Source organism: Erpetoichthys calabaricus, chromosome 7 (genome assembly GCF_900747795.2).
Source record: "Erpetoichthys calabaricus chromosome 7, fErpCal1.3, whole genome shotgun sequence".
NCBI classification, from domain to species: Eukaryota; Metazoa; Chordata; class Cladistia; order Polypteriformes; family Polypteridae; genus Erpetoichthys; species Erpetoichthys calabaricus.
In genome coordinates this window covers 91,829,364-91,845,741 of record NC_041400.2, presented here as the reverse complement: position 1 = coordinate 91,845,741, position 16,378 = coordinate 91,829,364, and the positions used below count along the sequence as shown (strand labels likewise).

The 16,378-nt window shown below is 39.2% G+C and overlaps 1 protein-coding gene across 1 annotated transcript in view; it reads left to right on the top strand.

Annotated features, from left to right (window-relative positions):
* Positions 1-7,612: 7,612 nt before the first annotated feature.
* The window catches only part of LOC127528741 (uncharacterized), a gene marked incomplete at its 5' end in the record, with an annotated part of 74,033 nt that continues 65,267 nt past the window's right edge, over positions 7,613-16,378 (top strand). Inside the window, 2 exon segments of the mRNA XM_051929457.1 lie at positions 7,613-7,969; positions 7,971-8,439. Coding sequence (XP_051785417.1) covers positions 7,613-7,969; positions 7,971-8,439 — 826 coding nt within the window.

Genomic DNA, 16,378 nt, shown 5'->3' with positions numbered 1-16,378 from the left:
TTCTTTTTCATAACATGGTTTTCTGTTTTGAAAATTGCCATCATTGCTACAAGGCCAAACCTTAGTGACATCACACACACATAGATCAAGTACCTAGTGACACATAACATTATGGCAGCACAATCTAAAATAATGCCAGGTGATCAAAATTTAACTAATCTGTTTTGAGTAATGCTGTTTAGGAAAAAGTGTTGTAAGAAAGCCTGTAGTTAGGGCTGTTTCAAAGATCATAATCACAAGGCATCAAGTGTAACTAATACTTTACATGATGGTTTGGCCATCAATAGCATATGACAGCAACTCTCAGTTCATTATTATCGTGGACAGCATGAGTATTTATAAATATCAAACTGTGATCAACACTCATGCTACTCTTCCTGGGGACAATTTAAAATGGGGTTTTCCAGAATTGTAATTATCAGCCAAATGCTGGAACCATCATTAGCAAAGCACTACAAAACATCACAATTAAATGGCATGCATAGTCTCCCAAACTGAATACAATCAAACATTTATGGGACACTGTTGGAAGATGCCTGGATATTGTTACTCACACAGCCACAAATATGGTTTAGCTGATCAAAATATTGAATAGATAGTAATACTAGTAGTAGTATCTGCATTATCACAAGTACAGAGTACAATGAAATTCTTACTTGCATGTCCATTCAACATGCAACACTTTGACACTTTTTGGTGCCATAGTATAATTTTTCATTCAACCTGTTATTTGTATTATTTTTGTTCTCTTGGCATTATTTTGGGTTCAGAGACAACTCATGGATTCTAGTGTAGAATGGGCATAGGGCAGAACATGGCAGGTCCATAATTAAAAACAGGAGTTCACTGTTCTCAGTGTGGGTAAACATATACTCCAAAGCACCAAAATGAACAAGACGTCAGGTAGGACCAACATATGAACTCTTCCTGAGAATCAGCTGTCAACAGAAGTTTCCAAAATGGAACACTTGAGCCCCAGTACACATAAATATTGACAGGAAGTGAATTCATAAGATTTCCTGACACATAAATTATAAGTTGGGAGCTCATTAATTTGTGGTGCCACAAGAAGATGCTCTAGAGGAATGGTCTCAGGAATATATAGGACATTCATGAGATGTTCCCAAGATTTTCAGAGGACATTCATGACTCTAAAGGCAATGTTGGCAATTTCTCTTGATTTAAATGCATGATTAGGTTTAAAGGCTTCTCTCTGTTCTCTGTCAGTTGCCACTAGAGCTTAGAGTCAGGAGGTAAAATGGAGCAAAGGCTACACTGAAAAGGATTAGGATGGTCAGAGTGTAGCAAGAGATTGAGAATTGAGAAGGAGAGTGTTAAGGTGTTTAAAGTACTAAGAATGTGAAGTGAACCATCTCACCTGATTGTTAGAGAATACATACAGCCCATTCACACAGACCAAATGGAGATACTCCAGTGTTTATTATTTCATAATTTGCAGTTTATTAGTATAATCATTACTCTCTTTCAAAACAAAACTATTATTACAGTGACTACAGTGGCAGGCAGAGGTGTCTCCATCACAACATGGATAATGTACATAATATACATATACATACATGCATATGTGAATAAGTACATACTGTACATAATAATGATAAATACATGCAGTATGTGTTATTAATTATGTTTTGTGTGCACTAAATAGTGCCCAAGTAAGCAAATGGAAGTTTAATATCCATTACACTAAAACTATGTTTTGTTTGATTTAGACACTGACTTGCATGAAAGAACACAACTAATACCTACGGATGGATGATGAGCTTGTGGTTTATTCATACCTGTATGCAAGTGGTGAGCATAATGTTAACATAAATTAGATTAGTTCACAAATGTATACCAAAATTTTAAAAAAAAGTTTGCAGATTCAGGAAGCAAGATAACCTCATACTGCCATCTAGAGGATATACAATTAATGATCAAAGTTTGTATTCAGTGGCTCTTAATCTTGGCCCAAAGGAACGCATTGTTCCTGCATGTTTTCACTCAAACCAGCTTTATAATCACTTAAAATTCAGGTGTTTAATTCAATTCCCTTGTTTAACTCTCTTGTTTAATTAGAACAATCAAGACAAGAATAGGCCATCCAGCCCAACAAAACTTACCAGTTCCATCCATCCATCCATTATCCAACCTGCTATATCCTAACTACAGGGTCACGGGGATCTGCTGGAGCCAATCCCAGCCAACACAGGGCACAAGGCAGGAAACAAACCCCAGGCAGGGCGCCAGCCCACCACAGCTTACCAGTTCTATTCACTTAATTCTTCTAAAATAGTATCAAGTCTAGGTTTGAAAGTCCCGCTGTCTACCACGCTACTCTTTTTTTTTTTTTTTTTTGCTCTTTATTTCGTCTTATACGATTTCTCGTATTAGAAATTTGTTAGTTTTCGCATACCCCTTGGGGTCAGAGCGCAGGGTCAGCCATTGTACAGCGCCCCTGGAGCAATTACAGGTTAAGGGTCTTGCTCAAGGGCCTAGCAGAGTAGGATCTCTTTTGGCAGTGACGGGGATTCGAACCGGCAACCTTCAGGATACCAGTGCAGATCCTTAGCCTCAGAGCCACCACTCCACTTATTCCATGTGTTTGTGGTTCTCTGCGTGAAGACAAACTTCTTAATGTGTATGTGAAATTTACCCTTAACAAATTTTACAACTGTGTCCCTGTGTTCTTCATGAAGTAATTTTAAAATAACAGTCTCGATTCACACTTCAGTCATGTCTGTTCTTAATCATCTTTTGCTTAAAATGAAAAGGCTCAGCTTTTATAATCTTTCCTCATAATTCATCCCCTGTAGTTCTGGAATCAGTTGCTCTTGTCTGGACTTTTTCCAGTGCTGCTATATTATTTTTGTAGCCTGGAGACCAAAACTGCACCCAGGTTAGACCTCACCAGTGCATTATATAGCTTGGGCATAACCTCCCTGGACTTGTACTTCACACATCAGAGCGCTATATAACCTAATATTCTGTTATCCTTCTTAATGGCTTCTGAACACTGTCTGGCAGTTAATAGTATTGACTCCACTACGACTACTAAATCCTTCTCATAAAGTTCTTGTAGTTTCGGTTTTCAGAGCCCCTATTTTGTATTCAAACATAATATTTTTACTTCCTACATGTAATACTTTACATTTACTGACATTAAATTTCATCTGCCACAAATCTGCCCAAGCATGTATTCTGTACAATTCCATCTGTGATGATTCAAGAGATTCTAGAGTATCTGCCAATCCACCTAGCTAGGTATCATTTGTAAATTTAACCAGCTTGTTACTTACAGTCATATCCAAATCATCCATATTACTAACCGAGAATGGTAAACCGGAAGGCACGGACCCAGGTACACGGAGATGGATGCAGGAGACATAGTGCACAGGTGCCTACAGCACACAGAAAAGAGGATTCTGCACTGCACCCCAGAGTCAAACGGAAGACACTACGGACTCCGCAAAGGTCCACAAAGATAGTACGGAAGGCGCATGCGCCTACAACGCACTTCTGAACTAAACGTCCATACAGTGATGCATTATTAACAGTACAACCACAGAAAATGCTCCGTATAAACAGTAAGTGCACCTTCGAAGCAAAACTGTCTCGGCTCCAAAACCAAACAGCTTGACTAACGGGGCTACAAACATGAGCCCGCATGGACAAATACAATGAACATAGACGCCTACAACGCGCATCTGAAACTGTGGAAGCAAAGCAGGCACGGGTTCAAAACGAAACACCACAACTGACGGAGATACACACACGAGCCCGCATGGATAAAATCAATGAACGCAGGCGCCTACAACGCGCATTTGAAATGCCGCAAGCAAAGCAGGCATGGCTCCAAAATGAAAGAGCTCGACTAACGGGGCTACAAACACGAGCCCGCCTGTATAAAAACAATGAACGCAGGCGCCTACAACGTGCTTCTCAAACAACGCAACCAACGGAGTCACGGCTCCAAAACGAAACATCTCAACTGACAGACATACAGAAACGAGCCCGCCTGAATACAATTAATGAACGCAGGCGCCTACAACGCGACTCTCAAACAGCAGAGGCAATACATAAACGGCAAAGAAAGGAACAGCCGCTAAACAATTCCACCAATTAGCTGACAACGCATTCTGTAATGAGTCCACTATTAATGAACATTCATTAGGATTAATGAATATCATTTGCTGTCATTGTCATTGTAAGAGCCAATCTTAGAAAGTTAAAGTTTTGAGTTAAACTCATATTAATGTTTGCTTTATTTGAATAGAATATAATATTTTCTATAGTCATAGACAATGGTATAGTCTTTTCCCCTTATAAGTTAGCAAGATATAGAATCTTCTTACTATAACTGAGAAACTGTGAGTTAATAAGCTCTAGTTGTGTTTAGAACAGGTCCCAGTAAACAGGGACTTGAAAGACCCATTTTCTACTCAGAGATGGGATAAGCATACAGTTTTCTGAACGCTTTGAAATGGTTCAGAAACGTTTTGAAATGGTTCAGAAATTATAAGTGACTAGTAACGATTTAAGATGTAACAAGATTAAGCTTAGAACTAAATTTTTTCTTATTATAATTTTTTCTTTTTTTTTGCTATTTTTAATTTTCTTTTTTGTATGAACTGTTTTACTTTCAAACTTAACTAAACTTTTAAAAACGAAGATATTTTGTCTGTGGAATCATTTCTGCGCGTCAGGCTTTTGTTGAATCCCATTTTTTAAGTTGGAGCTGCTGAATTTTGGAAACTTTGGGAAAACGCAGCTACATTTTCGTCAGAAAACTTGCCATCTTGAAAGCCTCGAACTTGAACTGGAATCTACCATCCGAGGACGCTTCTTCTCCTGAACTTGTCAACGAAAGAAAAAGAACTGAGTCATCTCGAGGTACTGTGCTTTTACCTTCTATCTCTGCGCTATCGTAATGAAAGCAAGGTCGCCGCACCTGAACTTGAGAAGATTTTAAGAGACTGTGATGTTATAAGAGACTTTGTGGATGATCGCTTTTGCTTTTGCCCGAGTTTTTGAAGCTCGTTATAAGGAAATATCCGCTTTGTTGGAACGTTCCTATTGTGACGTTTGTTGCTGTCAAGAGGATCAGCTCAAGAAATGATTAATGGTTGTACACTATTGCCACCAGATGAAGGTTATAAAAAGGCTAGAGAACAACTTGAAAGTTACTATGGCAACCAAGCGTTTGTAGTAGACGCATACATAAGTAAAGCATTGAAGTGGCCTCAAATAAAACAAAAAGATGGGGAGGCCTTGAGAGACTATGCAACCTTTCTCGATAACTGTATGGACTCCATGACTAAAGCTAAAAATCGAGCAGCATTTAATAGCAATGAAAATATCCGTACTATACTTTCAAAGCTCCCATATTCTCTACAAAATAAGTGGGGGGATATAGCTTATGAAATTGAAGAAGAAGAAAAAAGAGAGATAGAAATTCACGACTTAACTATCTTTTTACATAAACAGGCTAAAATATTTATGTATCATATTTACAGCAGCAAAGAAAAAAAGGAAAAGACTGACAATGTTAGGTCCCCTCTTAAGTATGGTCAGAAATCAGGAAGTATCTACACTACAAGTATAACTGATACTGCCGAAAAGAGAACTCAAGAAATCTCTGTCAAAAAGTCTGCTAATGATATATCCATCCATCCATTTTCCAACCCGCTGAATCCGAACACAGGGTCACGGGGGTCTGCTGGAGCCAATCCCAGCCAACACAGGGCACAAGGCAGGGAACCAATCCCGGGCAGGGTGCCAACCCACCGCAGGCTAATGATATATGTGCATTTAAAAAGCCTTGTGTATTCTGCAATGGCCAGCATACTCTTGCTGAATGTAGTAAAATCAAAGAACTGCCACATAAAGAAAGAATTGACTTTTTGAAATCTAAAGGTTTATGTTTTCGCTGTCTCAAACAGGGGCACCTTGGTAAGAACTGTAAAGAAAGAATGAAATGTCAGACATGTTCTTTTCAGCACCCAGACATCCTGCACATCAAAAAAGACAGTGGAGCAATATCTAAAGCTGCAGTCAATGTGGTAACACCTACTGAAAAGGAAACAGAGACTGGAACTTGTGCCTTTACTGGGGCTGGAGAAGAGTGTGCACTACAAGTAGTTCCTGTTAAGGTAAAATCTAAGAAAGGCGAAAGGTATGTAGAAACATATGCCTTTATAGACCAAGGCAGTACAGTAACAATTTGCACTGAAAGACTCCAGAAACAATTAAACCTTCAAGGGAAAAGAATTCAAATATTTCTCAAAACTAGGAATAACTATGATGATGATTCAAAGGTACTAACTCAAAGTTCTGTCTTATCAGATTTACAAGTCTGTGGTCTCAATGATGATGAATATATTGATTTGCTAAAAGTCTTTACACAGGTCTCCATTCCAGTGGTCAGAGAAAATATTCCACTACAAGAAGATATCGATAAGTGGGCATATCTAAAAGGGGTACGTCTAACTCATATTGATTCTGAAGTTGATCTTCTAATAGGAATCAACTACCCAGAAATCTTCAAGCAGTCACGATTCATACCTAGCCAAGGAGGTGGACCTCATACTATGAAGATTGCACTTGGATGGGTGGTTGGTGGACTATACAAAGAGATAGATGACCTCACAAAACAAAGTGGTAAGATGCCCAAACATTCAGTCAATCGTGTGTCAATAACAGAGATTGAGGATATGTTGCTGCAACAGTATAACACAGATTTTCCAGAGCGCAGCTGTGAAGAAAAGGAGGAGATGTCACAGGAGGACATCAAGTTCATGCACATAGCCTCAGAATCTGCGAGTCTGGTAGGTGGCCGCTATTGTTTAAATTTGCCTTTGAAGGATGAAACACTGAAAATGCCAAACAATCGCTGTATTGCTGAACAGCGTACTATAGGACTCAAAAGAAAACTGAGCAAAAATTCAGGTTTCCACGGACACTATAAAGCCTTCATGAAAGACATTATAGACAAGGGTTATGCTGCAAAGGTACCCAAAGAAAACCTAAATTGCAATGAAGGCAGAGTGTGGTACATTCCACATCACGGTGTGTATCATCCAAAGAAAAATAAAATTCGAGTGGTCTTTGACTGTACTGCCACCTATCAGGGAATCTCACTTAATGAGCAATTATTAAAAGGCCCCGACCTAACTAACACACTCATTGGGTCCTTACAAGATTCAGAAAGGAGCCAGTAGCACTAATGGCAGACATTAAGTCAATGTTCTACCAAGTTAAAGTACCAGATAAAGACACTGATCTTTTACGTTTTTTATGGTGGCCTGAAGGTAATTTAAGTAATGAGCTTGAAGAATACAAAATGATGGTACATCTTTTTGGTGCTACTTCTTCACCTAGTTGTGCTTCTTATGCTTTGCGTAGAACAGCCGAAGACTCTAGAGATACATTTCCTGAGGAAGCTGTTAACACCGTTCTCAATAACTTCTACGTGGATGACTGCTTAAGGTCAGTGACAACAGAGGAACAAGCAATAAAGCTGGCAAAGGACCTCCAAGCTCTATGCCTCAAAGGGAGTTTTCACTTGACTAAGTGGGTGAGTAACAACAGAGAAGTTTTATTGTCTATACCAGAAGAAGACAGAGCTCATGAACAAAAGGACTTAGACTTGAGCCACAGTCTCCTTCCCACAGAGCGTGCCCTGGGTGTCCAGTGGTGCACAGAAACGGACAGTTTCAAATTTCAGATTAAGTTACAAAACAAGCCCGCTACAAGGTGTGGTATTCTGTCTGTTGTTAGCTCAGTTTATGATCCACTTGGTTTTTTAGCACCCGCCTTACTGCCAGCAAAGCTTATTCTAAGAGACTTATGCAAAGAGAAATTTGGGTGGGATGAAGAAGTAGAAGTCAAACACATTCACATTCAGAAATGGAAAAAATGGATGGATGATTTGCAGTTACTTACAGACTATAAAGTGAACAGATGCTTCAAAACCTACCAGGTTTGGAACTATAAAGACAGCACAAATGCACCATTTTGCAGATGCTAGTGAAGATGGATATGGCACTGTCACTTACCTTGTCTTAACCAATGAAGAGGGCAAAAAGCATTGTTCATTCCTGATGGGCAAGTCAAGAGTTGCACCATTGAAGCAGGCCACGATTCCAAGATTGGAGCTGACTGCAGCCGTTGTGGCAGTTAAAATGGACAAAATGCTTAAAAGTGAGCTTCAAATGCCCTTAGAAGAATCTACATTTTGGACTGAGAGCATCACGGTGCTAAAATACATTTCAAATGAAAGCACTCGGTTCAAGACCTTTGTTGCCAACAGAAATGTGATCAGAGATCATTCACAGCCTTCACAGTGGAGGTATGTCACATCTGTCCTTAACCCGGCTGATCAAGCATCTAGAGGGCTAAGCATGGAGAACTTTCTGAAAAGCACCACATGGTCACAAGGTCTAAGTTTCTTATTGAAGCCCGAACGGGAGTGGCCAAAAAGACCAGATCAACCAAACAATTCACTCACTGAGGATGATCCAGAAGTTAAAACTTGTGTAGTCAACATGACAAAAATAGAGGAAGCAATCGAGCCCATCAACAAACTAATCACATATTTCTCAGATTGGCATCGCTTGAAGAAAGCAGTGGCTTGGTTTCTCAAGTTTAAAGACTTAATGCTGAACTTAAGAAATGAAAGAAAAACATTTCAATTAGAAGTCAGTCAGACTAAAAGTGATCCAGAAGAACAAAAATCACTCATTGCAAAGCACATGAAAAAGTATAAACTGACTTTAAAAACAAATCCAATTTCCTTAGACGATTTAATTAAAGCTGAATCAGAGCTTATCTGCCTCAGTCAACAACAAGAATTTCCAGAAGAATTAAAGGCTTTAAAGAAAAAGACTTGTGTAAAAAAGAACAGTCAAATCTATAAACTTGACCCGATCATACAAGATGGAATACTGAGAATTGGAGGAAGACTCTGCAAAGCCCGAAGAAGCTAAACATCCTGCAATTCTACACAAGCATTCACATGTTGCTTCTCTAATATTGCAACACATTCATAAACGAATTGGACATTGTGGGCGCAACTATGTGCTCGCACAGCTACGCCAAAAATACTGGATACCTCAAGCGAATTCAGCTATCAGAAAAATAATTTGAAAGTGCACAACATGCAGAAGATACAATGCCAAAGTAGGTGAGCAAAAAATGGCAGATCTGCCAGAAGATCACCTAGCACCAAACCAACCACCGTTTACAAATGTTGGAGTCGATTATTTTGGTCCCTTCCTAGTCAAAAGAGGAAGAAGCCTAGTTAAGAGGTACGGAGTAATCTTCACATGTTTAACAACCAGAGCTGCGCACATAGAGATTGCACATAGCTTAGACACTGATTCTTGTATCCAAGCCATACTCCGATTTACCGATAGAAGAGGACAAGTTAAAATCATGCACTCAGACAATGGAACAAATTTTGTTGGGGCAGAAAGAGAGCTACGAGAAGCTATTAAAAAATTGGAACACAAAAAAATCAGCAACGCTATGATGCAAGAACAAATCAAATGGATTTTCAATCCACCATCAGCTTCTCATCAAGGTGGAGTGTGGGAAAGACAAATAAGGAGCATAAGAAAGATCTTAAATTCAACACTAAACCAACAAACACTCGATGATGAAAACCTTCCTACAATGATGTGTAGAGTGGAATCAATACTCAATAACAGACCCCTTACAAAGACATCAAATGACCCAAATGATTTAGAACCACTCACACCCAATCACTTGTTGTTACTGAAGACAAAACCTAAATTACCACCCGAACTCGTTTCAGAGAATGAACCATACCCAAGAAGACGCTGGAAACAAATTCAATACATGGCACATTTGTTTTGGAAAAGATGGACTAAAGAATATTTGACAATACTTCAAGAGCGTCAAAAATGGCTTGCACCAAGAAGAAATTTTGAACCAGGAGATGTTGTTTTAATTGTAGATAAAGCTACACCTCGCAATTCCTGGGTAATGGGTCGAGTCATCAAGACAATGCCAGATGCTAAAGGTGCAGTCAGAAGAGTTTGTGTGCAGACCAAAACCAGCACACTGGACAGACCCGTGAACAAACTGTGCCTGCTTCAAGAAACAGCCAATGTTTAAAATGAGAAATTTTTAAAATGTTTGTTTGCAGTGTTATTGCTAGTGATTTGAAAACAATAGTTAAAATAAAGCTAACTGACTCATATTGAAGTAAAGTATAGTAATTGACTCTGCTCCTGCATAGCCAATTAGGGGCCGGAAATGTAAGAGCCAATCTTAGAAAGTTAAAGTTTTGAGTTAAACTCATATTAATGTTTGCTTTATTTGAATAGAATATAATATCTTCTATAGTCATAGACAATGGTATAATCTTTTCCCCTTATAAGTTAGCAAGATATAGAATCTTCTTACTATAACTGAGAAACTGTGAGTCAATAAGCTCTAGTTGTGTTTAGAGCAGGTCCCAGTAAACAGGGACTTGAAAGACCCATTTTCTACTCAGAGATGGGATAAGCATACAGTTTTCTGAACGCTTTGAAATGGTTCAGAAACGTTTTGAAATGGTTCAGAAATTATAAGTGACTAGTAACGATTTAAGATGTAACAAGATTAAGCTTAGAACTAAATTTTTTCTTATAATTTTTTCTTTTTTTTGCTATTTTTAATTTTCTTTTTTGTGTGAACTGTTTTACTTTCAAACTTAACTAAACTTTTAAAAATGAAGATATTTTGTCGGTGGAATCATTTCTGCGTGTCAGGCTTTTGTTGAATCCCATTTTTTAAGTTGGAGCTGCTGAATTTTGGAAACTTTGGGAAAACGCAGCTACAGTCATTCACTTAACTTCCCTGAAGAAACAACTGGCACTACAACTAATGAGTTTACACGTTGTTGTCAAAAGGGTCTGGTTAGACTGCCTCCTTTAGATGACTTTCCTGAATATCTACGGAAGCTTCTAACTAACAATGTACCCGAAAGTAAAAACTTTATGGACTGCATTGGATCCTACAATAGTTCATTTCCTTTTGCATCTACTGGGGTAAATATCAGGCCACCAGCTGGCAATGGCAGACCCTTCCTGAAATGTATTTCGGGTTACCCAACACCAGGGGGTTGGCGAGCGAAGCGAGCAGGGGGCGAAGCCCCCTAGTTTATATATATTGAAAATAGCAGTGGCCCCAGTACTGACCCCTTTGGAACACCACTCTTAACATCAGCTAATTCTGATAAGGCTCCACACATCGTAACCCTTTGCTTCCTGTATCTGAGCTAATTTTGCACAAATTTACAAACAACACCATGAACTCCCACTTCTTTTAGTTTGATGCCCAACCTCTCATGTGGCAACCTTACCAAATGATTTCTGAAGGTCAATGTAAATAATATTATATGCTCCACTTGGATCATATCCTTTTGTTGCTTCCTCATAGAATTCCAGCATGTTGGTAAAACATGACCTCATTCTTCTGAACCCATGCTGACTGTTCAGTAAAACTCTTCTTCTTGTCATGTGTTGCTCAGTCTTTCCCTTATTAATTCCTTCCATTAATTTATCTGTAATGCACTCACTGGCCTATAGTTGCTTGGATCTGCCAAGTCACCCTTTTCATATAAGGGATGGGATAAGATTTGCCATTTTCCAGTCTTTCGGAATTCCCCCACTGCACAAAAATGTGTCAGGAATTTATATATGTACTCGCTAATCTCCGTAAGAACTTGATGATAAATATTATCTGGTCCTTGTGATTTGTTTGATTTCAACCTATTTAATCTAAGCAGTACCTCTTTCTCTACAATTTCCAAATCACTCAGTATCTCCTTAGTAGTCCCATTACAATTGGGAGGGTATCCATTTTTTCACATGTGAAGACCTCAGAAAAATGTAAGTTTAGAGCATCTGCTATTTCTCTGTATTTTTTAATTCCCATTTACTATTCCTGATGCACTTCACCTCCTCCTTGCCTGTTCTTTTCCTACTACAATACTTAAAGAATCTCTTTGGTTCATCTTTCACCTTATCTGCTATATTCCTCTCAAACTAATATCCTTCTTAATGGTTGCCCTCATGTTCTCGTATGCCCTATGACTCACATTGTTCACAAGTTACTAATCTTATACACCTTATACAGCTGTTTTTTTTTTGTTTGCATTTTCTGTTTCAACTCTTTATTAACCCACTGCAGAGTTCCTACTAATTCCAAATTTAGGTATGTACCTGTCCTGCATTATTTTTAAACCTGTTCCACTGCTCCACATTTGCATGCTTATCTCAGTCTTTCCTTTCAAGACTTTGCTGCATCTGCTCAAAATTTGCCCTACCACAGTTAAACTTAACAATTTTAGTCTTTGTATCCACACTCTCACAAAACACAGATGACTGTATTATATCATGGCCACTTGACCCTAGTGGTTCAATCACCTTTACACTCAATCTATCCTGATTGTTAAAAAATATTAAATCTAGACGGGCTTCATCCAAAAACAGATGCCCTCAAGGAGGTGAGGCTCATTGTCCAATTGAGGAAGACTTGCGCTTAAATTGTTTGACATAAACAGCAACCCCACCTCCTTTTCTGTTCTGTCTATCCATCCATCCATTTTCCAACCCGCTGAATCTGAACACAGGGTCACAGGGGTCTGCTGGAGCCAATCCCAGCCAACACAGGGCACAAGGCAGGAATCAATCCCGGGCAGGGTGCCAACCCACCGCAGGACACACACAAACACACCCACACACCAAGCACACACTAGGGCCAATTTAGAATTGCCAATCCACCTAACCTGCATGTCTTTGGACTGTGGGAGGAAACTGGAGCACCCGGAGGAAACCTGTTCTGCCTATCATTCCTAAAAATGAGTACCCCTCTATGTTATACTCATCCCCATCTTTGTTATTTAGCCAGGTTTCTATAATAACATAAGTATGCTCCACTACATACAACTACAACTCACTTGTTTTATTTTTGATACTTTTAGCATTAAGGCAATCTATTTTTAATGTGTTACTCATTTTACTTTTGCATTTAAACTTTGGGTTAGAATTTACATTACTATGCATTTTTATTTTTATGCTATTGTTTGTTCCTTCATGTACAGTTCTAAACTTGGCCTGTCCTAAACTACCCCTAAACCTAAACTAAAACTAAACCTACCCCACTCCTACCCTAATTTCAACAATCCTCGACTAACCTACTTATATACGTCCCCAGAACATTGGTGCCCTTCCGGTTCACATGTAACCCGTCATGGCGGAACAGGTTCCATCTGCCCCAAAAGGAGTCCCTTTGTCCATTAATCCTTTACCCTTCTACCCTCCAACAAGATTTGAGCTATGTGTTAAGCCTTCTAATCTCCGCACTCACTCTCAGTGGATCACTGCATGGGACAGATGACATGAGCAACACAAGAATGATCTCATGAGCCTTGGTGGACCATGTGGCATTTACCAGCTTCTAATTTTGTTGTATCCCCAAAATTAATATATATCATTAACCTTTATTATTACTATGTTATTATTATTTTTACATATTTTTATATATTTACAGTATGTAATTTTTTCATTTGATGCAAGAGCCCCTTTTTGTGGAACCAAGTTCAGACTCACCATTTGCAGTTTTGCACCATATTTTCCAAGTTAAATCCAGCAACAAAAAATATCTGTTGTGCTCCCCTTCCCTTGATACCCTAAGCACATGCTTGTTTTTCTTAATGGCTAATCTAGCCCTGCTGATTTTGCCTTTCTTTTCTTCTTTTTCTTCTGCTTTTAGTCTGGTCCTCCCTAGATCTCTGCTCAGACTCTTTTTAAACTGTTAGGGGCTCAAGTGCCTTGATTACACACCCAAAAACACTAATGAGGAAATTGGCTGATCCAAGCATGACTGCATATGAATGCAGGCACTCCAGTTCCCTCATCAGCCAGCTACTGTGTGCAACTACACCTGCCCAGATTATGAGTGCACCATTTTCATTTAACAAACATCCTCCATCACAGACCTCTCTCATCACACTGCAACAAACTTTCAAAATTAGTGCACATCAGTCCACTAATATGCAGCCTACTTAGTATGGTACTTTCTAGAGATCATCTCCACCTAAAGCATAATTAGAGCAAAGGAATCATAAAAACATCTGGAGTTCAACTGAACTTGAGTCTAGTCCTATTGGTTGGGCTAGGTATTGTTATACAGTATTAATTTGTGCCAACTGCAGTAAACTGTACTGCATACATTTTTATTTATTCTGATTAGTAAAGTAAAACAGAGGCTATGCTGATAAAGAGTTATAACTCTGTTTCATTTTTATATCTAATTTAACTGACTCAAGAAACTTGTGTATCTTTTTACTGCATTTAGGATAAAATATACTAGAAGAAGGTAGGTTGTAACTCATGAGATATTCAACTGCAAAGAATAGGATAGTAAACAAACCACAATTGGTTGGACTAAAAACCTACACTCAGAACTGAACTTGAAAACCAGTAGTTCAATCTGTTTCCCTCAGGTTGCAATGATTAAAGGTTATACCAGGCTTTAACCTATGGGACACTGAGTTGTTGCTATATTACAGTATAATTAGAAACATTCACACTTTTTTTTGCAAATCTTTGTTATTACTGTTTTGACTGTTTGTATCAAAACAGTCTGTTGGAGAGGATTCATATGAGCACATTGCCTTTCCAAATAATGTCTTGAGTCCTAGTCTTTGGGATGTAGGAAGAAATGAATGAACCTGGAGAGAAAACAATGCATAAATACAGAAAACGATGCCAGGCTAAGAACTGGAGCCAGGAACCGAGTTCAGCTTTATGGAGATAAGTGTTAATAATATATCTTAACCAATCTACAAATTATAGAACTCCTTCCTGGAATGATATGTGATGAGTGCTACAAAAGGATAGGGCACTAAGTAACAAGTGCATGACAGATGGCAACAAATTGTGCCTTACTTGATCATTTTCTGTTCCATGCCTTACTGCTGTATGTCATAGATAAGCTGCTGCTCCATCGCTGGACTTGAACTTTTCCTCTTTTTGTTGTCCCCTTCTTAAGTTTCTTTCAATTGTTAATTGTTTTCAATTAAAGATATAGCCTAAGGAGGCTGGCCTCCAATCACTGCTGATTCTTCGGACGTGCTACCAATTAAAGATAACTTTTTAAAGTTTTTTTTTCTAGTTTTGCTCCTCTTTTTAGTACTAGGGTGTTGTACCGTGTTAGCCATTATAAATGTAGTGAAAAGTCAAGCAAAATGACACCTTTTATTGGCTAACTAAAAAGATTAGAATATGCAAGCTTTCGAACACTTTATTTAATTTGATTATTTATTTATTTATTGAAGACTTTGCACTGCACTGTTTGAACACTGTCTTGTTTGACTGTGTTAATAAAAGCACTAAAGCAATTTTTCACCATCCCCTTCCTTTGTGTGTGTTTGTCCTTATCTGCCAGTCTTATTGCGGGCTTAACTATCGACAGTGTCGGGTTCAAGAGGCACCTGGTGGGATCCGGTAGTGTGGGGCCGACCTGCACCATAGTACATGTGCAGGCACGAATTAATGCACAGGCTGGCCTAGGCTGCAGCCTAGGGGCCCCATGTGTGCAGGGGCCTGGGATTGGTCAAACTATTTTTAACAATTTTTGTAATTTACTAAAAGAAAACCGCCTCTCTGACACCCATTGGCCAATAAGAAACATTTTAAATTTAAACAGCTGATTGGGTAGATGTGACCTGGTTAAAGTTAATTTTGTTTTGAGTTCATACCATATCCATCCATCCATTATCCAACCCGCTGAATCCGAACACAGGGTCACAGGGGTCTGCTGGAGCCAATCCCAGCCAACACAGGAACCAATCCCGGGCAGGGTGCCAACCCACCACAGGACACACACAAACACACCCAGCACACACTAGGGCCAATTTAGAATCGCCAATCCACCTAACCTGCATGTCTTTTTACTGTGGGAGGAAACCGGAGCGCCCAGAGGAAACCCACGCAGACACGGGGAGAACATGCAAACTCCACACAGGGAGGACCTGGGAAGTGAACCCAGGTCCCCAGGTCTCCCAACTGCGAGGCAGCAGCGCTACCCACTGCGCCACCGTGCCACCCTGGTCATGCCACAACACTGTTATTACTGTGTGTATCAGCAAAATGCCCAAAAGAAAATATGATATTGGAGCACAAAAACGAAAAGGACAATGACTGAAAGGACAGTATAACCAAGAACTGCTAAAGAAAATCCCTAAATTTACTAGATATTTCAAGGCTGTTGAATCTTCATCCAGTCAGCAACAAAATGCTGATCCACAGGATAGAGGCTTTGAAAGGCTTTTCAGACACTAGATGGTGGGCACATGCACTAG